General features: G+C 35.8%; 6 protein-coding genes and 1 long non-coding RNA gene across 8 annotated transcripts; 5 read left to right on the top strand and 2 right to left on the bottom strand.

The window, feature by feature from the left end:
- Positions 1-782: 782 nt before the first annotated feature.
- LOC132252841 (uncharacterized) lies at positions 783-4,032 on the bottom strand. Of its 2 annotated transcripts, none has more exons than XR_009464647.1 (3): positions 3,952-4,032; positions 2,890-3,372; positions 783-1,163 (listed from the first exon to the last, which is right to left on the bottom strand). It is a non-coding gene; the product is annotated as an uncharacterized LOC132252841 (long non-coding RNA). The 2 variants fall into 2 exon arrangements; XR_009464646.1 differs by lacking the exon at positions 783-1,163 and adding an exon at positions 1,450-2,351.
- Positions 830-2,414, top strand: LOC100249157 (protein STRICTOSIDINE SYNTHASE-LIKE 10). Its single transcript, XM_010665210.3, has 3 exons — positions 830-1,086; positions 1,485-1,754; positions 1,854-2,414. The coding sequence occupies exons 1-3, from the start codon at positions 839-841 to the stop codon at positions 2,341-2,343; spliced, it is 1,008 nt and encodes a 335-aa protein (XP_010663512.1). The 5' UTR covers positions 830-838; the 3' UTR covers positions 2,344-2,414.
- On the top strand, positions 2,991-4,357 carry LOC100243986 (protein STRICTOSIDINE SYNTHASE-LIKE 11). Its single transcript, XM_002274199.3, has 3 exons — positions 2,991-3,244; positions 3,494-3,763; positions 3,853-4,357. Exons 1-3 carry the CDS (start codon positions 2,991-2,993, stop codon positions 4,355-4,357), a joined length of 1,029 nt encoding a protein of 342 aa, XP_002274235.1.
- A 3,396-nt stretch (positions 4,358-7,753) lies between these two features.
- Positions 7,754-9,467, top strand: LOC100266318 (protein STRICTOSIDINE SYNTHASE-LIKE 11). The gene is made up of 4 exons (XM_059734184.1): positions 7,754-7,974; positions 8,190-8,459; positions 8,545-8,668; positions 9,150-9,467. The coding sequence occupies exons 1-4, from the start codon at positions 7,754-7,756 to the stop codon at positions 9,465-9,467; spliced, it is 933 nt and encodes a 310-aa protein (XP_059590167.1).
- A 1,070-nt stretch (positions 9,468-10,537) lies between these two features.
- LOC100267948 (protein MIS12 homolog) lies at positions 10,538-18,058 on the bottom strand. The gene is made up of 8 exons (XM_019226431.2): positions 17,781-18,058; positions 17,614-17,671; positions 17,292-17,411; positions 13,661-13,756; positions 13,419-13,557; positions 12,259-12,396; positions 12,098-12,155; positions 10,538-11,167 (listed from the first exon to the last, which is right to left on the bottom strand). Exons 1-8 carry the CDS (start codon positions 17,900-17,902, stop codon positions 11,083-11,085), a joined length of 816 nt encoding a protein of 271 aa, XP_019081976.2. The 5' UTR covers positions 17,903-18,058; the 3' UTR covers positions 10,538-11,082.
- On the top strand, positions 10,898-11,830 carry LOC100245628 (stress-induced protein KIN2). The gene is made up of 3 exons (XM_002270462.4): positions 10,898-11,011; positions 11,122-11,190; positions 11,478-11,830. Exons 1-3 carry the CDS (start codon positions 10,952-10,954, stop codon positions 11,556-11,558), a joined length of 210 nt encoding a protein of 69 aa, XP_002270498.1. The 5' UTR covers positions 10,898-10,951; the 3' UTR covers positions 11,559-11,830.
- A 1,053-nt stretch (positions 18,059-19,111) lies between the features above and the next one.
- On the top strand, positions 19,112-25,898 carry LOC100261112 (plant cysteine oxidase 3). Its single transcript, XM_002274266.5, has 5 exons — positions 19,112-19,285; positions 22,504-22,655; positions 23,746-23,908; positions 25,110-25,310; positions 25,474-25,898. Exons 1-5 carry the CDS (start codon positions 19,171-19,173, stop codon positions 25,596-25,598), a joined length of 756 nt encoding a protein of 251 aa, XP_002274302.2. The 5' UTR covers positions 19,112-19,170; the 3' UTR covers positions 25,599-25,898.
- The last annotated feature ends 459 nt before the right edge of the window (positions 25,899-26,357 follow it).

The following is a 26,357-nucleotide window of genomic DNA, read 5'->3' as shown; positions in this document are numbered from 1 at the left end:
ATGTCCTATTTTGTTAAGTCCCTGTGGACCGATCATGATATACCACTTGTCTAACATATGACATGTAAATTTCATCGTGGCATAACCAATTACAAAGTGCTACATGTCTTGAAACTTAGTGATACATGTTTAGGATCATTCGATCTCCACTAACATAACACTTAATGCACCTTACCCTTAGTCTCCAAATGTATTCCTTAACATGTCTTGAAAGTGGTTGTCATGAATTCAGGTGATGTGGGCCGCAATGAAGAAATTAAAAACTGGATAGTTGCAGAGAAAATATGGAGTTACGAACTTCTGCCCGTTTATAGCTCGGTTTCCCACTTTTTGCACATGGGATGCTGCCTGAAAAATCTGGAGTTACGTCCGTTACTCTTTTACCTTTTTGAGTGTATCCATTCCCTCTCGGATAACGTAGCTAGCAGTCCAGATTTTGAAATGTAGAGTTACAGCTTATGCTACTCTAAATATGTTAAATTTCTTTGACCTATTTCACATCAGCTCAAAATTTGATACCATGGAGATACACTTATGGCTTACTTGGCTCACTCAAGTCACATGCAGAACTCCATGCGGAACTCGTAAGCCAATTGTGCTTTTGAACCAAATAACAAGACCCAAGGTTCAGACCGACAGCAAACCCGAGGACATGCAGATAACAGCAACACAAGATTTCCGTTCTCTTTTTTTCTTTCTTTCTTTCTTTCTTTTTTTTTTTCAATTTTAACTTTTGTTTGCTTGTGAGGGTGGTGGGGGGAAAGGGGCTCAAGAACTAGGTGTTTTGCCTATAAAACTCTCGTATGCATTCCTTTAATTCTTCATTTAAGATATACCAATGCTCTACATTCTCATAACATCAGCCATGCTTTCCATTTTCATTTTTCTCTTATGTTTGCCTTCAGGGGTCCTTCCTTTTACCTTGTTCAACAAACTCCAATTGCCATCATCCATTACGGGTCCAGAGTCCCTCGCATTCGACTTGAAAGGTGAAGGGCCCTACACCGGTGTTTCCGATGGTAGAGTCCTCAAATATCAGGGGCCTGCTGTTGGTTTCACAGATTTTGCCGTCACTTCACCAAATAGGTACCCTTTTATCAGGGAGAGAGCCAGTTCCGCATGCTGTCTTCAACTTCACCATATGCGCTCATGTGCATGTTTTCCTGTTGAGGACAGAAGTCAAATTCTTATTGTTTCTTCAAAATATCAAAAATTTAGTTCATGCGTATATTATAAGATGAACTATATTCCACATGAACCATAATACCGCAAGACAAGCAGTGATACTCTACACTAGACTATTAAGAATGATAATTTTCATGGACAATAGCAGATACTTCCCAAGAGATTACTGCGAGAACAAGTTAAATCAAGTTTGCTTGTTTGTTCATCACTACAAATCTATACCACAGACATGCATGCATGCATGCTTGAAATTATTTCTCATCCTGATCGAAAATAATATTATTTTACTTATAATTCAGGACCGAGGAAATGTGTGATGGCTCAATTGATCCAGCATTGGAAGCCACCTGTGGGAGGCCATTAGGCTTGGGTTTCAACTATCACACAGGCGATCTCTACATGGTTGATGCTTATTTGGGACTCATGGTGGTGGGTTCCAGTGGAGGGATTGCTACCCAACTTGCTGCTGCTGCAGAAGGCATCCCCTTTCGGTTTCTAGCAGGTCTGGACGTGGACCAAGGAAATGGAATGGTCTATTTTACAGAAGCTAGCACTCGATTCCAGTTAAGGTATCCTCAAGAAAATGAACAGAAGAAACAAAAAAGGTCCTCTTTTTTTTTTTTGGTTACCATCACCCCTCTTAAAATTGTCACATATATTAATTGCAGGGATATGCAGGAACTAATTGCAAGCAATGACAGTACAGGAAGCCTATTTAGGTATGATCCGCAGAGCAGGGAGGTGAGAGTATTGCTCGGGGGCCTTTCTGTGGCAGTTGGGGTGGCAGTAAGCAGAGATGGTATGTTTGTGCTTGTTGCTGAGTTAACTGCAAACAGAATCCGTAGGTTTTGGCTTGGAGGTCCGAAAGCTAATACTTCAGAAGTTTTCATGGAACTCCTGGGAAAACCAAGTAACATTAAGAGGAACGAAAGGGGAGAGTTCTGGGTGGCAATAAACAATGCATTAGGACCACCGGCACCTCCAGAATCACTTGTGATGCCTCTAGGGCTAAGACTCAGCAATGATGGCAGGGTTTTAGAAGTAGCTCCTCTCGTTGGGGCATATCAAATCAGTGCGATCAGTGAAGTTCAAGAGCGTAATGGGGAATTATATGTAGCATCTCTGGTTGCAGCTTATGCCAGCATTTACAGGACTTAGCTCGGATCCTGAAACCGAAGTTTAGTAATTAATAACCATAAATAAAAGTTAACTTGTACTGTGTTTTTTCATTTTTATTTTTTCAAAAACTGAGTTTAGAAAATGAAAAAATAAAATTTAAAAAAAAAAATGAAACCATGAATTTCATGCTTTTAAAATTTTTTGAAGAGTAATGAAAATGATTTTCTCTAAAGTTGAAATCAATAGAAAGAATAAAATCACATAAAACAACCAATGGACCCACAATATAGCTGCACCATTTCAGGAATGTCTATCAGCAAAGGTGAATGAAAAGCTGCAACAGAAGAAAAGCTACAGTACCTACCATGTGCTTATGCAGATATATCATACATATAGAAGCTACTTCATCCACACAGCATCAATTTAAGCTTATTATCTGGAAATGATTAAACCCAGAAAACCAAAGAAAACTGAAAGGGGAAAGTCCTTTTTTTTTTAAAAGTTTTGAAAGAGTGGCCTACTGCTAACTTTTGCCACTACTTATCTAAAATATTCTTGTATGGTTGTAAAACCGCATTGACTTACTTGGCACAACAGCCCAAACTTTTCTTTCTCGTCCAGACTCAGGCTATAAACCAAATGCTGTTGTGGCTCTTCTATGAGTACCGTGGCTCCTCACTACAGATATGGCCATCATCTTCAGCCCATCTACTGAGGTCTTCCTCTCCATTTTCATCCTTTTCTTATGTTTTCCCGCCAAGGTTTGTTCTCTTTCGTCCTTTACCCAACTCCAATTGCCGCCAAATGTTACAGGTCCCGTGTCCCTTGCCTTTGACCTGACTGTTGGAGGACCCTATGCTGGTGTCAATGATGGTAGAATTATCAGATATGGAGGAACTGACGTTGGTTTCACAGATTTTGCCTTCTGTACACCGACCAGGTAACCTTTTAGATGGAGAGAGCCCTCATTCAGGCCTCCATCAACAATATCATATTTGTGTAAATGCAGTGGGTTCTCGTCTTCTGGTCAGAAACCAACCCACACCCAATAGAGAAAAACCTTGCTTCCTGCAAATGAATAAAAAAAGAAAGGATAAACACAGCATTAGCCATGGATTTTTGCAAAAATATGTGTTTGTACACCAAGCTCTAACTTATTAATTCCGGTCTCTTGATGACTCTGATTCAGGTCCAAGGCAGTGTGTGATGGCACTACAGACCCAGATTCAGGACCCACGTGTGGAAGACCATTAGGTTTGAGTTTCAACAATCTAAGGAACCAGATGTACATTGCCGATGCGTATTCCGGGCTCTTTGTGGCGGGTACTAATGGAAGGCTTGCAACCAAACTTGCAACAAGTGCAGAAGGGGTGCCCTTCTGCTTCCTTAATGGTTTAGACGTTGACCCATTGTCCGGGCTGGTCTATTTTACAGACTTCAGTACTACAATCCAGCTAAGGTTATTTGCCAATTTGTTTCTCTCATTTCATTGATCATACATGAAATTAGTGGATAAATACACTAAAAGTAGCATCGTACATAATGCAGAAACATTTCACGGGCACTCGCAAGTGGCAACACAACTCAATTTTCCAGCGATGCAACTGGAAGGCTATTAAGATATGACCCAGAGACAAAGAATGTTACCGTGTTGTTGAGAGGCCTCTCTGGAGCGGCGGGGACTGCAGTCAGCAATGATGGAATGTTTGTTCTCGTCTCAGAGTTCAATGCTAACAGAATTCTGAAGTTTTGGCTTAGAGGTCCTAAAGCATCTACAGCAGAAACTTTCGTAAGTTTCCGGGGAAGGCCAGTTAACATTAAGAGGACTGCATCAGGAAATTTTTGGGTGGCAGTGAATGTCCCAAATAATCAATCTCCACCAACCACAATTCTCACAGGACAAAGGATCAGTTACTACGGAACCATATTGGAAACAGTGAGTTTTGATGATCAATATGGTGGATCTACTTTGATCACTGAGGTGCAACAGCATCTTGGGGCATTATATATTGGAGCAAACTCCGCAAATTTTGTTGGTGTCCACATGGCTTAGAAAAGTACTCCTAAGCAATGGCAGTTAAAATGGGAGCAACTAATACTAAATAAAAGTTGAGTTCTAAATGCGCGTCTTTCATAATTTCCTTTTCCTTTTCCATTTTTAGGTTGAGGTTTTTGTCAAATTCACATGGATTTAGATTCTATGTCTAAAACCACTCCCTAAATTAAGTTCTAACTTAGGCAACTTGCAGGCTAAATTACCTTCACCATCCACCCACCAGCAGCTGAAGGGTTAGATACCCCTTACAAGTGATGTGAAAAAGATTGATTCAACCTGATCTACCAACAATCTTGCCTGCATTAAGATTTAAAACTTGTTATCTACTTCAAGGGAACGTTTCGGAGCAGAGATCTTATAATAATTCAATCCATTCTCTAACCATTGAGAAGCAAGAAAAGAACTATTAAGAGAAAGAGATCTCTATCAGGTGGAAGAGTGCAAAGTTCTGTGAGCAACAGTAATGCAGCTAAATTCTAACAGTTTTCCAATCAATTCAGATTCTTATATCAAATTAATAAAATATGGAAGATGAAAAGTTTTAGACTAAAATTGGAAACATGAAACTCAGATTAACAAACCGAAAACATGAAAACATGGGGGAAAGAAAAAAAATGAAGAAGAAGAAGCAGAAGATAAAAAAAGAACAACAAAGCTAAAATAGAACTTCAGATCAACTGTAATATAAAGCCAAAGCAATCAGATAGGGCCTAAGAACATTTGTTAAACACTACCTACTATGTTAGAGGTAGTATAACTCCATATTTTGGAGTTGAACCTTTCAGGAATTAATTGTGGCTTCTTATCTGATCGCCAAGTCCAAGTGACCGACTCCGCCATCCATGAGACACCCATCATCCAACGTCAGGGGGCCGCACAATCTGCCAATTGTGAGACCTATTATCAGGAACCAATGGCATTATTAAGTGCAGTTAAAGTGACACAAGCAGATGACTCAGTGAGGTCAACACTCTTCTTTGAAACAATTCCATGGCAGCTTTATTGCCTCGTGGAACTCCTAAAAAAACTAACCTTCAATGATCCCTTCTGGAGACTGCCTCATTTATTAAGAGTGGATCAGGAGATCATATCAATGAGAAAACAGCATCAAATACCGATCCTTGTTCAGTCAGAAACTCCCCATTTTTAAGCTCATTATGATGTATAAATAAGATAATATTGTGGTGTTTGTTTTTGTACTTAATTGTAAATAGTACTTTAATACTTAATAGTGTTAAATATTAAGTTATTTGTTTTTATTGTATTTTATTTCTATTAGGTATTAAAAAGTAAAAAAAAATCAATATGTTATTTTTTCTATTTAGAAAAAGTTAAATATTTTGACTTTTTCTATTTAGTGAAAAGTTTATAATAAATCGTTAAAAAATAAAAAAATAAATAACTTAAATTCTGAAAACAAATTGCTTTCAGTAAAAAGTTAAAAAAACAAACACCCTCTTAATTTTGACCCAAAATAGGACATTTAAAAAAAAAATTTATAAAGTAAACTTGTTTTCAAAATAATGTTTAATTTAATGTCATGTCATAAAATCGTAGTTGATACGGTTTTATTTTTCTAAAATGATCGAAACCATAGTCACCAACCACGACTTTTTTATTATTAAAAAATTATTATATATTTAAATAAAAATATAATAAATTTTAAACTTAAATTGAACGAGGTGATATTAAATACAACTTACATATAGTATATAAAAATTTATTAATTAATATAATAATTTATATTATTTGTTTTTTTTCTAAATAGGTTTTCATAATTTATTTGTTTCAAATAAATATAATTTATTTATATTTAAATATAATTAAATAATTATATTTATATTAAATAAAGTGTCAATTGTTTTAATAAAATTAAATAAAAATATTTTTTATATCAAATTAAAAATATCAATTACTTAATTTCATATATTATTATTTTTTAAATAATGAAATAAATTTATTAACCATTCACATATTTTTAATTAAAATATAATATAAAATCAAAATAATATAATATTTCTATTTTAAAAAATTAAAGTTAAATGTTTCAAATGAAACAACATAATTATATTTATATATAAATTAAAGTTAAAGTCGGAGTTAATGACTACGGGTTTTATCATTTTTAAAAGAATTTAAAATCATAGTCACCAATTACAATTTTAACTTTAAGTTTAAAATCATAATAACACCGATTATGATTTTAATTAGAAAAACAAAACTATAATCACCAACTACGGTTTTATGATATGAAGACCTACTTGGCACAGACACACTAAATTAGGTATTATTTTGGAGACAAGTTTAGTTTTTTAGTTTTTTTTTTATTTTAATGTTCTATTGGGTCAAAACTCTAAAATACACTAGTGTCTGGGCACCAAATGTTGCTTCAAGATCTCTTATTTTTTATGAGCACCATTTATGAGGGAAGTGTATCAGTGGAGTTCAATGTAAAGCAGCAGTACAGGGAGTTATGGAGTAAGGTCACCAGCATCACTCACAATTCTTTCACAGAATAGAGGCCATTTTATAGCAATCAGATTCCAATAAAAATACAAGTGTGTTGCTGGTTGGACATGGCGTCATCTGAAACTAAGTTTGTCCTTTGGGGCTGGAAAAAGGGAAAATCTAACCAGACCCAAAAAGAGAAAAAAAAAAATCCCATTTCATATAGGCTTGTGTACAATCTTATACATGGCTCCTTATCATGGAGTTGAGCTTAATTTCAAGTATATTTTCTATCAAGGATCCAAGTCCATGTTGTGGCCTAGAGGCAGATTAGCAAGAACTGATATCGATGGTCTTGGCAGGGGCAGCCAAGGGACTATCCCAGTGAGGTCAAGACTCTCCCTTGAATTATATATAGTCAGCATCATTGTCTTGCAAACAACACTGATTACATAATGTACATCAACTGCAAGTTTTTTTTTTTATCTTTTCTGCATCATCTACTAGGAAAGTGAATCCAGAGTTCAATGAGAAGCAGCATACACCATACAGAGCGGGATTGAGAATATAATTAACATGCATATGCTAATCCATGTTGGGCCTGAATCTTCCAAGTTGTAGCTCCTCATCAATATATGGATAAGATGCACCAGAAGTCATCGTAATTTTCCTTCTTCAGCTGTACTATTTATTAGGGAAGTGTACCTGCGCTTCTGAATGAAAATCTGCAACAGGGATTTATGATGTTGCATTTTTGCCTCTACTTAAAACCATTTTTTTTTTCTCTGGGCAAGGTCGTGAAACTGCATTGACTTACATGGCATTGCAGTCCAAAATTTATTTCTTGTCGACACTCAGACCAGGCCTACAAATTAACAGCAGTGTGGAATTCTGTGGGTCTTCACTAAAGATATAGGTATTATCTTCGCTCACTCAGCCGTTGCCATGCTCTTCCTTTTCTTATTTCTCTTCTCATTCCCTTCAACTATTCTTTCCAATCGGATCTTTATCAAGCTCCCATTGCCAAAGAATGTGACAAGTCCTTACTCCTTTGCCTTTGACCAGCTCGGCGGAGGGCCCTACACTGGTGTCACAGATGGTAGGATTTTCAAATATGGAGGGCCTAAAGTTGGCTTCACAGAATTTGCCTTCACGGCACCAAACAGGTAATTTTTGACATAACAATATCAGGACTCCAATCTCTTCAAGGCCCATGTACAGTTCTGTAAATCAAATTATATTACTGTAACATAATCATTTACTAACCACAAATGAGCCAGAAATGGCTGTAGGTAAAGGCAGTTAATCGATGCTTGCATAAATATGTTCTTTAATGATAAACACAATCTCATTAATTTTCTGCCTCTTGGCTCTGATTCAGGTCCAAGGAAGTATGTGATGGCACAAGGGACATAAATTTGGGACCCATCTGCGGAAGGCCATTAGGCTTGGGTTATGACCATTCATCTAACCAACTGTACATCGCTGACGCTTATTTTGGCTTATTGGCGGTGGGATCCAATGGAGGACCTGCAACCCAAGCTGCTACCAGTGCAGAAGGAGTGCCCTTTCGCTTCCTTAGTGGTTTGGACGTTGACCCAGTAACCGGTACAGTTTACATTACGGACTTCAGTACTGAATACGAGCTAAGGTACTTTGCTGATAGGTTTTCTTCAGTTCATTCATCATGCATGAAGAAAACAAGAAACAAAAACATTTTGCAATTCTTCTTGCAGGGATATAAGGCAGGCACTTGTATCTGGCAATGCCACAGTTCTGAGCGACACAACTGGAAGGTTATTAAAATATGACCCACGGACCAGCCAGGTTAACGTGTTGCTGAGAAACCTATCTGGGGCAGTTAGTGTTGGGACGTCATTTGTTTGTTTGGCCCTGGTGCCTAGGCTTGAGCCTGTGTGGCGCCTAGAGTGGCCTCCCCAGGATTCGAACTCAAGACCTTAAGGTCGTTAAGGAAGCCCTCCTGGGGAGGCCACTCTGGGCGCCGCGCAGGCTCAAGCCTAGGCACCAGGGCCAAACAAACAAATGACGTCCCAATAAAAACGTCGGCCTTTTGTGCTCTGGTGTCCGGGTACCTAGGCTTGAGCCTGCGCGGCGCCGGACAACACAGAGTCTTATGGGGCCATTTGTTTATTTGGCCCTTGGGGTGACGTCCCCAGGAGGGCTTTCTCAACGACCATAAGGTCTTAAGTTCGAATCCTGGGGAGGCCACTCTGGGCACCGCGCAGGCTCAAGCCTAGGCACCAGGGCCAAACAAACAAATGACGTCCCAACAGTTGGGACAGCGCTCAGCACTGACCGTTCGTTCATTTTGGTGACACAGTTTAACGCTAACAGGATCCAAAAGTTTTGGTTTGAAGGTACAAAGGCATCCACAGCTGAAATTTTAGTTGGCCTCGAGGGAAGGCCAACTAACATTAGAACCACATTAGAAAGTTTCTGGGTGGCAGTAAGCATCCAAAGTACTCCAACAACAGTGCCCACAGCACAAAGGATCGACCCCTATGGCAACATTTTGGAGTCACTCAACTTTGCTGCCCAATATGGCTCTAATCTGCTGAGTGAAGTTCAGGAATATCATGGTGCATTATATATAGGGGCAGGACCCTCTGCGGATTTTGTTGGTTACTTCAAGGTTTAATGGTGGCCCAGATATTCTAGTAACAGTTAAATACTAGCAACTACTACTAAATAAAAGCTGGCCTTATTTAAGATTCTAAATGCTTTTCTTTCGTGTTTTCTGTTTTTAAAAACAAAAAACACAAAAAACTTGTTTGGGGAAGGGGGTGTGTTTTTGTTTTTTGTGTTTTCTATGTTCTCAAAAACCACTTTTTTGAAAACAATAAAAAAATGTTTTCACAGTTTAAAGAATAGATTGTTTTTCGTATTTTCTCTTCCTTCTTTTTGTATTTTCTTAGATATTTTTTGTATTTTCACAAAGGTAAGCTTCACCCAACCACCACACCCTCATCCCACACCCTTTCTTCTTCCTTAAATTATTGAAATTAATATACTTATACATAGTTACAAAGTCATCATTTATTTAAAAAAATTATTAGTGTAAAATTTTTAAAATGAAATCATTTTATTAAATAAAATTTAAATGAATTATGCATATGAAAATTATTTATATATTTACAATATCAAATTAATAGAAAAAAACACTTTATTAATTAAAAAAAAACATTCCAACATGTTTTTTGTTTTATTTATTCTAAAAAACTTTTTTATTAATTTAACCGAATATGTTTTTTATTTATTTCTAAGAATAAAAACTGTTTTTTAGAATTTAGTTCCCCAATGCAATTTTTTTTCCAGAACAATTTTCAAAAACAATAACCAAACATGCCCATAGATTCCTTCCCAAAAATTACAGTCAAATATGATATAAAATTAATGGATTTAGGTTCGAGATGATTCATATAACTTATTTAATAAAGAGATCATGTCTATGCATTTAATGTGTTATTATGGTCCAATTCCATTTATCTCTTGCAAATTTGTTAGTCTTATATATTTTTAGATTTATAAAAAATTAAAAATTAAAATATTTTAATTTTTACATAAACATTCTATAATTTAAAAAATGAATAAATAAATAGACGGATTAATGTTTCAAAAATTATAAAATGTAAAAATGTTTTGTAATAAAAAATAAAATAAAATTTTAAAAGTGAAAAAAATCTTATAATTAATTAAATGACCAATATAGTGTGTTAAGACTAATATTCTTTTAAATTTAAAGTTCTAAAACTGATTGAAGTTTCAATCATCAGAATAACACAGCACGGCATATATGGAAACAAAGAGGCATGGAATTTCAGCATATACCGACAGCCAAACAGGTCCGTTATGCAAATCCTTGCTATGATTCAGTCGTTTGCCATCCACAAAAACCTCAACAGCCTTTGAATAGATCCAGTCCACCAAACAACCCCTCGAATTCTGCAAAGCCACAGGCCAACACCTGAACCTCCTATCACGCACAATGTCCAATTACACTTGTCAACCAACGTCCTCCTGCCCAAAGCCTATAAATGCCTTCACATATTTGCTTGGTTTTGCATCACAACCGAAGTTCAGGTTGAGTAGCATTTTCCAAGTCCTCTTCATTTAAAGAACAAGATGGCCAACCGATCCGAAGATGTTTCCTTCCAAGCTGGTGAGGCCAAGGGCCAAGCCAAGGTGAGAACTTCTTTTCCATTCATTCATGGTGGCCATTTTCAAGTAGTCTATCATACACATCATGTTGTATGTCAAAATATAACTAAGATTATTATACTCGATGACTTCAGGCTAAGAAGGATGAGATGGTGGACAAGGCCAAGGATGCTTGCCAGTCTGCAAAGGAATCATGCCAAGAGGTTCAAAATACACTACTGAACATATATCAAATTCATTTGGAGACGCTTATAGAATTAGATAGTTCCATAATCCAATTCTTTCAGGGGAACCTAACAATCTGTTCTACTAATTTCAATCAACCTTGGAGCAACCAACAAATGGTTGACCAATAGAACAATTCAAATTGCATACACAAGGATTCAACACACAAGGATGTTTATGAAGCCATTTGTTTGTATAGTTGCCATGGCCCGTCTAGTCTATTTATTTTGCCTCTCTTAGTGATATATGTATTCTACTCTTGTAGGCTGGTGGGCAGATTAAGGCCAAGGCCCAAGGTGCTGTTGACGCTGTCAAAGATGCAACTGGGATCAACAAACAAAGCTGATGGATTCATTGATTGATTTATCTGCTGGGAAAGGATGAACAAAGAAAGCAGATGGGTTTTTGATTTATTCGTTCTTTGGTTTCTTAAATTGTTCCATCATTGTTTATGTTCTTATTTTTTGTGATTTTTGCCCCGTTTTTTCGAGATAATGCTCATAAAGAGCACATAAGTCTTGTCCTTCAAGAGAGACACTTGATGTTTCACTTCTTAGTCTGAGTTTTATTCATAACTGTCCAGTCTGACAGATGCTTTATAGAATTTCTATTTTGTCATTCTCTAAATTTCCACCTATCTGAAGTTGGATGCTTCCAAAGCCATTTTTTCTTTTTTCTTAAAATTCATCATTGCAAATCAGAAAATTAAAGGATATTATATTTTTCATATTGTAGAAAGGAAACACCAGAACTCTAGATGATATAATAAGGCCCAATAACTATCCATTACACAGCATGTAAGGAAAACTTACTAGTAATTATCTACAGCAAGCATAATGTATCACTCCTGTGCCACAAGATTGACGTAACAATATTTTAACTCACATGTTCTTTATGTTGGCTAAAAATTCTTGAAGATCTTCCAACTCTGCATTGAATAGGCCTGCAAAAAAGAGAATCCCCAGCATAGACATGGATTATTTATCCTTCAATGTAATTCAACTTGCAGGGCACTAAAGCAGCATTAATTCTCACTAACCATTTACCTTTGTCACGATTCCTCATAGACAAATCTCTGTCTGGGTTGTATATCCTCTCTGTTTTAACACGTTCAATCCCTTCCATCCTCTTGGTCTTCATCTTCTCCATTTTAGTACGAAGTTCTGATGCAGTTCTCATCATCTCTGCAGAAAGTATTCATCTATTTAAATATTTGCTGTGCTAGAAATTTCAACCTATATTATCAAAAAAATGCAAAACTAATTTAACCAGAAAGCTATAGGCACTTGCCAGCAAAGCCTTTATGCATTCGAATATAGAAATCCTTATTCATCTCAAGTTGAGCAGAGATATTGCACATTTAACCAACGGGAGGAATTGGGCAAAACTAGGAAATGAAATTATATAAGAAAGATCCATACTTAGGAACTGCTTTTGAGTCAATTCATCCCAATGAGCCAGTTACTGAGACAAGTAAAGCTAGCATTGCATGCCATAACATATAATTGTCTGTCTTGCATATAAGATTTATATTATTTCTAACTTTATCTTTTCTTTTTATTAGTTTTTTTTTTTGGTAGGATTATTTCTAAGTTCTAAACCAGACAACAGTGAGAAACCTTCAGCACATTAGACAACTGAATTTTCTTTTGCACAAGGATTCTATAATTCAATGATAAGATTCCAAACTGAGACATGTATATAAGAAATTTTCAGAGCTGGTTAACATGTTATGTTCTGAAGAAAGAAAATGAAGCATCTATTCCTTTGCTTTCTAAGCACTAGATTTATTGTAGCATACCACAAAATGTTGGAAGTGTGAAAACCTCTGGAATGCTGACAGCTTGGGGATTCCTCAGATGGCATAGGCAAGGACCCAGATCAATCAATATATTGGTAAATTACATGGTTTAACATATGAATAAGATATGGATAAACATTAGACCAGAAACAATCAAACAAAAAATTCCAATAACAAGTGGTTCTCTACTCTTATGTTGATGATTCTAGAAGTAAATATTGCAGCAATTCAGGGCATTCCTAATAAAATTGAACACTCTATCCCTTAGATCAGCTCCAAAACTGACACCTTTTTTTCCCTGCACATAGTATTTTATTCTAACGGCATAAGCTACTGCTTATGCCTAGATTAGAAGTGAATGATGCATCATTGTTGAATCAAAGAAGATAGATTCAAATAGCTTACCCTGAAACATGTCATGCACTTTGTTTTGTTCATATAACTGCAATGCCTCATTAACAGACCCAGTACATTGATTGCTTAAGACAGACTGCCTTTCCAATGCTTGGAGCTCTCTGTTCAGCTCAGCAGATTCCTTTGCAACCTGGGTAGTGCATTGAAATTTCACAGTAAATCAATGAGAAGAGTAAAGAATCATCTCAAACACATGCAAAAGGAAGTTCTAGAAGGATGTGAATTCTTATTACCACTGTAAGTTTATCCCTCAATGAATCCAACTGCGCATCCAGCTCGAGACCAGACAGCACATCTTTGTTAATTGAACTGTCACCAGGTGTTTCACTCTAGAAAGACATTGTAATACCCCAAAAAATCATATTCCAGGAAAACTATTACTTTGAAAGTCGATCACTGGTATTTAATTACTCTTTCACTAAAATCAAATGTCTTTTCCGAAAAGATAAAACACAGCACATGTGGATTGATTTATTATAATAGCTGATCAATAGCAAACCATGATAAACCTGATCATTAATAGTACAAAATTTTCAAATGTGGATCAGATTATGGGAAAAACTCTTCTGGCCTTAATCAATTGAAGCTTCCCATGACAGGATTTCGTATCAATATAAATTTAAGAGATGCAACCTCAATGTATTTTCTATTGAAAGAAGAAAATGGTAGGCTCACCTTTGTGATTTTCCCATTGGAAGCATGTGAAGTAGATAGGAATGTCTTCCATAAAACTGATGAGAGCAAGCCATGTTCACTGCCCCACCTAGAATCAGGGGGTTGATATTCTTTATCTAAATCCCTTAAACCCTCAAATTCCCTTAATACATGATCAGTTAATTTGTATAGCCAATTGAGGGTACAGCAGAAGTCAGACCTTTTTCTGGACAAAAATATGCCCAATTCTTTCTAGACAAATCTCAGAACCACTGATGTAAAGAAGTCAACTGATTGCTGAATATGTAAACCAAATCAAAGGATCTGTTGATCAACTGACTGATAAGTCTCATGAATCATGAAGAGCTTGTCACCTGTACCCTTCAAGGTTTTCCAGCTAACAACAAAACCTATGCTACTTCTCTTTCACATGATCGGTGTTTATCTTCTTACCTAAAATTTGCAGCAATGATAAATGCTCAACAGTGGCTCCTGAAGGGTGTTATGCCAATAGCTTGCTAAGCATAAAATAATACCATCTGCAAATGTTGTGGTTTATTGAATCCTACAATATATATACAGATAGATAGATAGATAGATAGATGGATGGATGGACGGATAGATGGATAGATGGATGGATAGATACGTAGATAAATAGATAGATAATCCAAACAAAAGATGGCGATAACAGAGAAATCACAACCAACTGCATGGCCCTCCCATTACACATATAGACCACTCAAACACCCCTTGGTGAATCTCCAGCAATTTTTTTTCTTCTATAATATGTAGCAGATATCATTGCTATCCATCCTTCAAAGCATGATCTTTCAGTCCATACATGTCATCTCCATAAATAACTTGATATGAAGGATCTCAGCCCTTTGCATTTATCACTGAGTATTAAGTTCAAAGATTGTCCTCAGCTGGTTACTCCAGCCAAGCTTTCCATTCATCACCCTGATTTCATTTCTGAAAATAAAATTCATCATAGTTCAGGTGATACCCTAGGAATTTAATGATCACCTGTTTGATGCACCCTATGCCACTCATCAATATCATGAGGGCTGTTGTGCAAATTTTTCCACACAATGCTCATGATTATGGCATCTGTCTCTCCTACTCTTTCAAACCATATCTATAGGCATCTCCTAAGGTAACTGACTCAAAAATCTAAACAACTGCTAATCCACTACCTCTACTAGGTGGTGACTCTTTGTTCAATCATATTTTGTATCAGGTGCACTAAGAAATATGAGCAGTCTCTCACTGTAATGCTAAGCATTACTGCAGGAAAACTCTGCTTTGATGTCTGCTGTACTAAACAACTTAACCGCTTTGAGTACAAATGCTCTACCCAATGTAGAACTCCACCTTTAAGATGCACTGTCTCCCCAATTGCATCAATCCCACTTATCTCACAGCCAACCAATTCTACACAACCATCCAAACACATTGACATCAACTATTGTTTGTTATGTAACTATGCAATATTTTCTTGTTCAATGTATAATTTCAACAGAACATCCAATGGAAGATATCAGCACTAAAAAATCATCATATCAAAGATTAGTAAATACATACAAACTGCTTCTCTCCTTCAAAGCCTACCCAACTTGCAAAGTTACTAGCATATTACAGTGCATCAGATCAACTCTGCCTTGTGATCTTAATTTTATTCTATTTTTTCAGAGTTAGTCCACGTTATTCTTGCTTATCTTTTTTAGTTCTACTTTGAAAAGATAATGAAAATAAATTTGGATTTTATTTGTATCTGTCATTTCTGGAACTGCAGGGGAACCAACACTAAGTAGCCTTAACAGTGACCTTCCAGGAAGGTACCATGTTGATACATGCGTTATACCCCCATTGTTGTTTTTTTTCTAATCTAGAACCACTGTTCTTTCTCATTATAGAGTGGAAGAAGTTTTTGCCCCCATACCCCCTTCCATTTTTGGGATGGGCTAATGTTACTAGGAAATCTTTTTGATAGCTTCAAGCTGGGAGGCCATTTTTTCCAACCAATACTTGAAAACTCGTTTTTTTTTTTTTTTTTTTTTCTATTTTATGGTTTCTTTCTGAAGAAAAAACCATAAAATAGAAAAAAAAAATGAGGTTTCAAGTAAGAGGTTGGAGATGACAAGAATAAATGAAACTACCAGAAAATAACATCAAATATTTGCAATCAAAAACTTCAATGCACGGAAAATCAGCTCTATAACACTCATACCAATTTATTTACAAATGCAACATGGCAAATCATATAAAGTTTCTATGATGCCAACTATTTTTCTTCAGACTTTTCTCTGTCTGACCAAGGGTTAGAGAAAGCAGTGAGCAGACCCAAAGCATGTGCCATTGAAATATAGAGAATTGGTTTAAATGTTTCTGTGTCATATATCATCTACTGCAAAGGTACTGTCTTGTATATGGTTTAAATGAGGAAAAAGAATTGGGGCCATTGCTCTTTCAAAAGACCCAACAAGTGAATTTGAACAAGCTCTCTCTGCTTGGTGAGAAAACTAATGGGGAAATGATTGAAAGAGGAACATGAGGCCTAACATCTTATGTTGTTTTATCGATAGTTTTAAAAGGTGCAAAGCGCACCTAAAGCATGGAAGTCTCCTATAGCTTAAACACAACACAAGGCGTGTGCCCAAGGAAAGTGAAATGTGATTAGGGATGCATATCGGTTTTATAAAATATCATTCAAGATCTAATCTAATCAATAAAATTTAAGAGTCCAAACATTTAAAAGAAACACTCGATAAAAAAAGTAATGAAATTATATTAATTTTAATATATAATTAGAAATTTTAAGAATAAAAGTATTTAAAAAGGAAGACTAAAGTCGACAAGGTGTGCCCCTTCAATAAGGCGCATGTCTTGACAAGCAAAGTGCTATGACTAGGGAGTGGTTGCTCCTTGAGCCTAGGAGCACTTAAAGTGTGCCTTTTAAAACTATGGTTTTATCTCAATTTAATTTTGTGTTTGCCTTCAGCTCCATCTTAAAGCCATGCTATCCTATAATGTTCATAAGATCAGACCATATGTTTTATTTTGTCCTGCCTACACAAAACCTATGAACAGATATTACTAGGTACCCAAGAAAAAACTAGTAGAGATACACAAAGATGACAACAAGTAGATTGTTAATTGTACAATCTACATATAAACAAGAAACCCCATTACTGAGCATATAGAACCTACAGCTTTAGGCATCAAGAATCCCTCAGGAACAGCAAAACAGTGTCTTAGGCAATACTTCTCCCACATCTCCAGCCGCTTATCCAAAACTCCTTGAATCATATTACGAATATAACCAATACCCTACAAATAAAAAACCACCATGACTCAGGATGCATCACAAAAAAGCTCATTAAACCAAAAGACTCCACCTTACAAGTGCTGTGCTTAAAACCAAACAATGTCTTATAAAAGTAACAGATAGGAGTGCTAATTAGGAAGCATTCAACCGAATTGCCTAAAATTAAAGACCCAGAGAAAAAAAAAAAAAAGTCAAGTTTTGCACCTTGTTTATATCACCAGAGCGATCGGTTCCGTCCGTTCTCAAAAGATTCGATGCTTCCCTGCAGAATCATCATGAATTCACGGGAAAATTTAGATACTAGAAATTATTTCACACAATATAGATAAATACATATGTATAGAGAGAGAGAGAGAGAGAGTTGAAGTTACTGTTGATAGAAATCAAAAGCTCCATCAAGCAAATCATCGACTAGGTTAAGGACTTCATTGATGAAGAGCTGGGGATTGAGGTTTAGAGATTCAAAAATGGCTTCGCTTTCGCTGCCTTCCATTTCCCAAAAACCTAACTCTAGAAGAGAGAGGAAAGTTGGAAGTTCTTTCCCGCCAAGAGAAAAACTTCAAAATAGAAGAAAATTTGAATGGGAGAGAATGGCTGGTGTGTGTGCAAGAAGACGCTTCTCCCCCCTTCCATAGCTCCCTTTGTTTTTCTGACAATTATATTCACACCCCTATATTTTCACATAATTACGAATGCCTCCAAATTTTTAGTTGCCCAGCCTTTCTACGTGTTCGATGGGTGAATCTTTTCTCATTTAGTGCAAAAGAAAAAAAGAAAATAATAATATATTTTATATTTTAATTTTTCACCAAGAGGCCATTTAAATTAAATTAAATTATTTTTTTCGTTTTATTGATATTTTAACCCTAACACTTGCTTTAATTCTTTAAAGTTTTATTTTCGTTAAGCTAACATATTGAGAAGCAAATGAGCTATAAAATTTCAATTTCTTTTTTTCTATATTTTCTAAACTAGAAAAAAGAAAATATTGTTCCTTTTATTTTATAAAAACTCATTTTTAATTATATAAATATTGTCTATTCTGAACCTCAAGGGATTCTCACGACTTCAAATGTATCTACATTATTAAGAACAATTCATACTTATATAACGTTAAAAATTTACTTTTATATATCATGTAAAACATCATAAACATTTCATATAGACATATTATCGTTGTATTCCATAAAATTATGAAATCAAACAACAAACGTCCCTCACGAAGTGAAATAAACTTTTATATTAAGTTTTGGATCGAGTTTAATATCATTTATAATAATCCGCTTTTAATCGTATAAACATTGTCTGCTTTGAACTTAAAAACAGTCACTCAACTTTAAAGTTCACTAAAATATAAAAGCCATGTTTTTAAAATATAAATTAAAAAAAAATTTGAGAATTAAAGCTTTTATCACGTTAAATGAGAAATATTTTTTTCCAAAAAAAAGGCCCAAATGTGGCAAATAGCTCTAAATTTCACAACAATATCTTTTATGAGAAATAAATATTAAGAAATTTTGTGAAACTCGGGAAATAATGTTGATTAAAGGATTTTTCTAGAAGATGATACCATTTTATCTCAGTGATAAATTAGTGACATGGGTTTAAGGAAGCTATCTAAGAAAATTATAAGGTAACAAATGATTATTATATCATTTTTTTTTTAAATATAAGGAAATAAAATTAAAGCAAAAACTATGAATAAACATCTCAAATGCAATATTTTCTCAGGAAAAAAGGGAAAGCCCATTTTCTGTGAAAATGGCGAAGAAGAGCACATCCATACAAGCCTTATACGACCTCTGCAAAAAGACCTTTTCTCCTTCAGGAACACCTCCTCCTTCTCAAGCTATTCACAAACTCTCCTCTCTTTTGGGTATTTCTCTATTCCTTCTTTTCTGCGTAATTTCAAGTTTATATGAAAAAATTACTTAATTCTGCATGTGGGTTTGCTTTGTTTTGAAGCTGAAATCGAGAAATTCAAACATGAGAAGTATTGGGTTTCATTTGAATCTGAAATTTTTGCATTTGTTTGGTATTAGCTTCCAATTTGTGATGTAATTTGATTAATATTGAGATTGAAGAAGTGGGATATGAAAATAATTAAATGTTTCTAAGGGGCAAAACATGTCCATGAATGATTCAAACTGCTGTTTTTTGTGTCTATTTGTTTATTCTACTTTGTTTATCAACATACCCAAGTCCAAGAGTTAGGATCAAGGAGGAAGTTGTAGCAGACTAGAATCTGAAAAATTTTCCGGAATATACTATTGAAGGGTCATTGTTAGAGCAGATGTTTATTTGAATAGGATGGAAAACGGAGGACAGAATTTCAATAGCCAGCCCCATAATGACAATGATACAATGGATAATTCTTTTAGGCTATACCTGGTTTCACATGGAGAATGCCAGGAAAAAAAGTGAGAGGAAAAGTAGAAGAAAAGAAAATAAAAAATAGACTTAAAGTCAATAAAATATTTTGTATCCTATTTCAAATTCATTTAACTTATTTTAACTCTTCTCGATCTGAAAGTGCATAAGTTCCTAACTAATTTTAGTTCTATTTTATTTTTTTTCGTATATTTTATGTGATAAAACTAAATATGAGAAAATCATTTTTATAAACATTTTTTCTTCTTAATACTTTCCTGGAACCAAGCATAATTTTAAAGAGAAAATATCAAAGTTTTCTTCCTCTAGAATTTCTTGGGCAGCATATGATACTGTAAAAAAATCCCACTAACTCAGTTCCACTTAAGAAAGCTTTGTAACTCTACTACTTTGGATTGACTGAGGAAATCCTTTTTAGTGATCCAACTTAGTGGGGGTGGGGGGGCGCATATCTCCCACCAAGCTGTTGGCTATTGTGTTTCTCACTGCTTTTGTTCTAATTAACTTGGGTCTTTCTCTTATCCTTATAGAGCCTTCCAATCATCAATTTATGTTCCCTCATTTCTAACCACTTTCTAGGGGAATAACTGCAGAACTCATGAATAAAAAGGAATTTTTAAGTAGTGATTTCTATGTGCAGTTTTTTTTTTTTTGGTTCCCTATGATCATCTTTTGTTCGCAGGTGATACTTTGTTCTTTTGTGAGGACTCGTAAAATCAATCAGTTCATCTAAATTGGCTGCTCACGTGGTTTGAAGCATAATCAAGGCTTAAAATTAATCTGGAAAAAGAGAATTGATTCCAATCGAAGGGGTTACAAATGTAGATGTTTTGGCAATGGAATTGGGTTGCAAGGTGGGGAAAATTCCTTCTACTTACCTAGGATTGCCTTTGGGAGCCCCTTGCAAACTAGAAGTAGTTTGGGATGAAGCGGTAAATAAGTTTCCAAAAGACTATCGATGTAGGAAGGGCAATATATTTTTAGAGGAGGGAGACTTATGTTGATTAGAAGTACTTTGTCGAGCTTGCCAATCTATTACATGTCTTTGTTTGTAATCCCTAGAAAGGTCAAATTAAGATTAAAGAAGATTCAAAGGGACTTTCTTTGAGGAGGTGGGACTTTGGAGCAAAGCTTCATTTCGTTAGTTGGTTGATTATTTGCATAAATAAGAGAAAGGGGGGTTTGGGTATTAGAAGTCTCTCTCTTCTGAATCAGGCCCTCTTTGACAAGTGGAGTTGGAGATATGTTTCTAATGGGGAAGTTTTTTGGAAGCAGATTATAGAAGGGAAGTGTGGGAATTAGGGAGCGGGATGGCACCCTTGTGAAGTTAGAGGTGGTTATAGGGTTGATGTTTGGAAAGCTATTAGGAAGGGGTGAGATTTTTTTTTTAGTGTAACCTCCTTTGAAGTGGGTAATGGCAGAAGGGTTTAATTTTGGACAGATAGATAATTTGCCAAGGAGCCCTTGTGTAATTCCTTTTCCTCTTTGTATGTGTTCGCTATGTCAAAGGAGTCCTGGGTGGTGGAATTGTGGGAAGACTTAAGAAGGGTGGATATTGGATTCCATGTTTTAGTAGGCACTTTAATGATTAGGAATTGGACATTGTTGAGATTTCTTTCTTTTTTCCATGTTGCAAGGGATGATGACAAGATAACGACAAGGTGATTTGGAAAGAAGCACAAAGGATTGTTTTTAGTCAAATCTTTCTATGCGGCCTTGAAAGTGGGGAGAACAGTCCATTTTCCAATGAATATTATCTGGAACCCATGGGTCCCATCCAATGTGAGCTTTTTTGCATGGGAAGCCAGTTGGGGAAAAGTTCTAACTTTAGATAATCTCCAAAAGAGAGGGCGACCACTAGTGAATAAATATTATCTTTGTAAATTAGAGGGGGAATCTATTGATCACATTCTTCTTCACTACTCCAAAGCAAGGATTCTATGACACCTATTATTTTCCTTATTTAATGTTGATTGAGTGATCCCTTTTTCAGTGAAAGATATTCTTTTAAGTTGGCATGACTCTCTTGAAGGGAAGAAAAGGAAAAAGGTATGGAAAGCTGTCCTCTTTTACATTTTTTTGAACAATTTGGCGGGAGCATAATCAAAGAGCTTTAGAAGATAAGAAATAGAATGATCAAAAGATAAAACTTTCATTCCTTTGTAATCTTTCAGTCTAGGTTAGCATGTACACAAGTGAAGACTCAATGCTTTTGTTTGATTTTATAGAATGGGTGGGGTCTTGTCAAGTGTCAGGATGTTTTTTGTGTACTATCTTTCAAGGCCTTCCTTTAGGTGCTCCTTGTATATGTCATGTGTACTTTGGTGTGCCTTTTTCTATTACTAATTTATATGTACCTATCTTTACTTATAAAACAAAATTATTTGATTCATCACTCTTGAAGTTCTTAACTCCGGTCTGAATTTGTCCATGAATTCTGCTATATAATGGTATGCTGCCATTTTTCAAGAAAATAATTGGTAAAGAAGTATGAAAAGTGCATATAATTGAGATTTTATGTTTCCTTGTATTCTTGATAATCCATTTGTGTTGAAACACTTGTTTCCTAATATTTCAAGTTTTGGGATATTGGATTGCTCAAAATACACAAGCATAATCTTATATAATTAATGAAACACAAGATACTATAACAAGCTGGCTTGATGCTTCTGATACTTCACTTGTAATCGCTGACTGTTTCAGACACAATTGGTCCTGCTGATGTTGGGCTGAGAGAGGACAATCCAGAGGATGACCGAGGGCATGGCATCTTTGGACTTAATGGATTTAATAGGATAGCTCGATGGGCTCAACCAATAACATACTTGGATATCTTTGAATGTAATAGTTTTACGGTAAGTTTGACCTTCTTCTTAGTTTTCCACAAAGAATTTGTTCAGGCATTTGATTTGAAATCATCTCAGAGTACTCCATATAAGATTATTCTGTATATTCATCCCTGAAGTCATTTTCCTCCCAGCTACGTCTATCTTTTTGGACTGATTTTAGTTTTCACTAATCTACTCCTGTGTTGTCCTCTTGTCATCTAGGTTCTTCAACCTGTGCTAAAGCTTCCATGAGTGTTATAATAATTTTCAAGGAACAAACCTAACTCATTTAAATCAGTTTTACCTTTTCCAGATGCCTATTGGATACATTCCTTTGGGTTATTTGAGAGCTCATGTTTGTTCTTCTCATAGTTCCTGGAAAGCTGGAAGCACTTAGGAAGAGCGTTGCATACATATAGGAACATGCACTTTTGAAAATGGATTTGGCCATTTTGGGCCTTGTGCACTTTATTTTCTTTTCTTCATTTTGTACTGCACTTTGTATGCTGTTTCTTTTCCTAGTTGCACCCACTTTTGTTGGGTGATTTTTAATATATTTACTTTTATTTGCCAGTTAAGAAAAGGGGAAAATAAAAAATTATCCCCCTGGCATGGTCATTGTAGAAAACAGACCCTTTTCCCCAAACAATGATGAAAAGTTTGAGACAAAATGATCTAGTGAAATCTTAAAAAGCCCATATCTAAAGGAGTACTAGGAAAAATAAATGGACTCATTAGACCTACTAGAAGAAAACACAATGAACTCAAATGAATCCATTCCTGTTGCTCTGTAAAACACAAGGACCAGCTCAATATTCATGGGGCATCTAAGCACCCCATTATTGTTTATCATGATGAAAGTAATGTGTTGTGAAATGGAGTCCATCATACTAGCATTATCAAATTTTTGCAATTTTTAAATACATCACCTTACTTGATATAAGTTAGACTCTTTCTAAAAACTTGATCTTGGAAAATTTTTGGTCCCAGAAACTCGTTTTGGAAAACTGGAGGTTTTCACTTATGTGGTGGAGGTCCTTTTTACAGCATTTTTGACCAGCCATTTATGTAAATGACTTTATGTGGAGTTGTGAATCTAGCAAATGGCTTTATGCAGATGTGCATATTCTGCTTTCCTACTTCTTCAGTTATTCCACTTCATGACCATCCTGGGATGACTGTTTTGAGCAAAGTTCTATATGGCTCCTTGCATGTGAAAGCTTATGATTGGGTTGAGCCTGCCCGCATCCAGAAAGGCAAGGGACCAGGTTACTTTACAGGTTTGATTTTAAAACTTTTTTTGAAGTCATGAATTATGACACAGCATTTCTTGGCCTCAAAAAGAAGGCAATTATAGCTTGAGTTAGTCAATAATTCTTCTGATAGATCTCATCATTTACTGTCAGGATCCTATCCTAGTTTCTGGAAATTATTGAACATGAAATAATTCTAATTCATGGTTCTAATCCTGCATCCTTCTTAGAGGAATTGGAGTCAGCTAAATGTGAAAAACCATAAAATCTTGCTCTTTTTCTTCAGTCCCCTCATTAATCTTGGCAGTGATTTCTAGGTACTCCAAAAACATGAATGAGATTTCCTTATTATCATTTTCGCTGCCAGTATTTTTGTGACCATTGTTTTCAAATTGAATTTGGTTCAAGACAAGATGAAACTGATATCTCTTAGCTCCATGTGAATGTACTATATTAAATTATAGCTGTCATCTAGTTGGCTGTCATCTGGTCTAGGGTACTCCATTTCAAGTAGACACCGGTAAAATCATTGCTTGATCAACCCATAAAAGGTCCGCTTCATGGACTGAACTAAGAAGATGACCATAAATATGTTATGCAAATGGTCAAATAATTAAAAATTAGAAAGGTAATATGATAGAAACCTCCAAAGTTTGATCTAGTTTAATGAAAGAGAAGATAAAATCATGATCACAGTTTATGCTATTTTGAAAGAAAATATAGCTTCAAATAATTTCCGTTCTTAACCAGGACTGCCCAAAACATTGGCACTAAAAACTTGAACTACTGGCTGATAAGCTGAATGGTTTAACACTCTTGTGGTCAAGTCTCATACTAATAAAATCACAGCCACCTTCTATTCTTTGCTCATAGGTTGGGCACTTGCATCCCAGGTGCTGGCTTCATCACTGTGGGGTTGGTTCCTCTACAGTCATTGCAATTGTTGACCTGTTGACAATCACAGAGAATCTTAAGTATTTGGACATTTCCATCATGAATGTTCCGACCAACGTGTTTCGGTGTGATTGGCAACCGGTTGGGTATTGATTGTACTGGACTTAGATCCCATCACAATGGGGTGGGGATCATCAATGTACTTCCTTGGAACTGGATTAATTGATAGTTTTGGCAGGCATCAGAGTAGCTCGTATGTGTTTGTCTTGGTGTCTATATGAGAAATCTAAACTGTCCAAACAAGTAATGATGAAATTCCCCCTTTCTTTGGCAGTAAGATTGGCAAAGTTGGCTGTGGATAAAGTTCTAACAGCACCAGTTGGGACCTCGATTCTATATCCTAAGAGTGGGGGGAATCTGCATTATTTCACTGCAATCACTCCTTGTGCTGTGCTTGACGTTCTTGCACCTCCTTACCAAGAAGCTTCTGGCAGGAAATGTACTTACTACCATGACTACCCTTATTCCAGCTTCTGTAAGTAATTCCTCTTTTTCTTTTTTTTTTCATTGTTTGTTTAATTTTCTGCAATCCTGTGTTTGTAACTTGAAACCCTTCAAAAGTTACGTGTGACTTAGTATCGTTTTCCATATAAACAAATAATTATCTGAGTGAGTTGTTGACTATAACTTCGCTGCAGCAACTGGAAATGAAGCTGAGATAAGTGGAAAAGAAGAGGACTATGCATGGCTTGCAGAGATAGAAACACCAGATGATCTTTACATGCGCCAGGGTGTATATGCTGGGCCAGCTATTCAGGTTTAGCGCACAATTATCTTTGTGTCTGAACTGATCCCCGGAACATATTTGATCACAGTGACCTGACATTCATGAAAGGAGGTGCTTTATAATCGAGTTCGCCTTCGACCAACAAACATATTTGCAACAAGTTGTGTTGTGTGTGGTTTATAGTTCTATTGAGGTTATGTGAACCATGTACACCATCGGTCCTTTTGTGGCTGTGTGAACTTAGGGGTCCTTTCTGTTAAAGAATGTGCCCAAGGGGTTGTGGTTGCAGCAAATTGGTTGCTTAAGTCTAATACAAAAGAGGAATGGATTAGTGTATTCTATGTTGAAATTGAAATTGAGGTTAAGGTTGGCAGGGCAACAGCCTTAATGGTATTACATATGCGTCCCATGAAGATGAGTTGTAAAGCAAATGAGCTTCATAAGACTATTTATTAAACTTGATCGTACAACCTCGACTAACAACCAAAAGACTAGGCACTTGATGTGAGATTTCTCTCATTAGACATAAGAGTGAACGGAGGAAAAGACCATATGGAAGGGAAGGTTGGAAAGAGAGTTGATACAACATGTTAGTGCTTTAATAGAGGCATTGGGTTGCAGTGATCGTTTCTCTCCTTCGGCCCTTCTTCATTCTCCCAAAAAGAAGAAAAAAAAAAAAAAAGGACTTTGTTCTCCAATTATTATTATTATGTTGTTGTTGTTATATATGAAAGATGACTTCTAGGCCTTGTTCAACTTCCTGAATGGGGCTTAGCCTGAATGCTCTGATTGTAA

Source organism: Vitis vinifera, chromosome 17, assembly GCF_030704535.1.
Source record: "Vitis vinifera cultivar Pinot Noir 40024 chromosome 17, ASM3070453v1".
Lineage (NCBI taxonomy): Eukaryota > Viridiplantae > Streptophyta > Magnoliopsida > Vitales > Vitaceae > Vitis > Vitis vinifera.
This window is presented reverse-complemented; position numbering and strand designations above follow the sequence as displayed.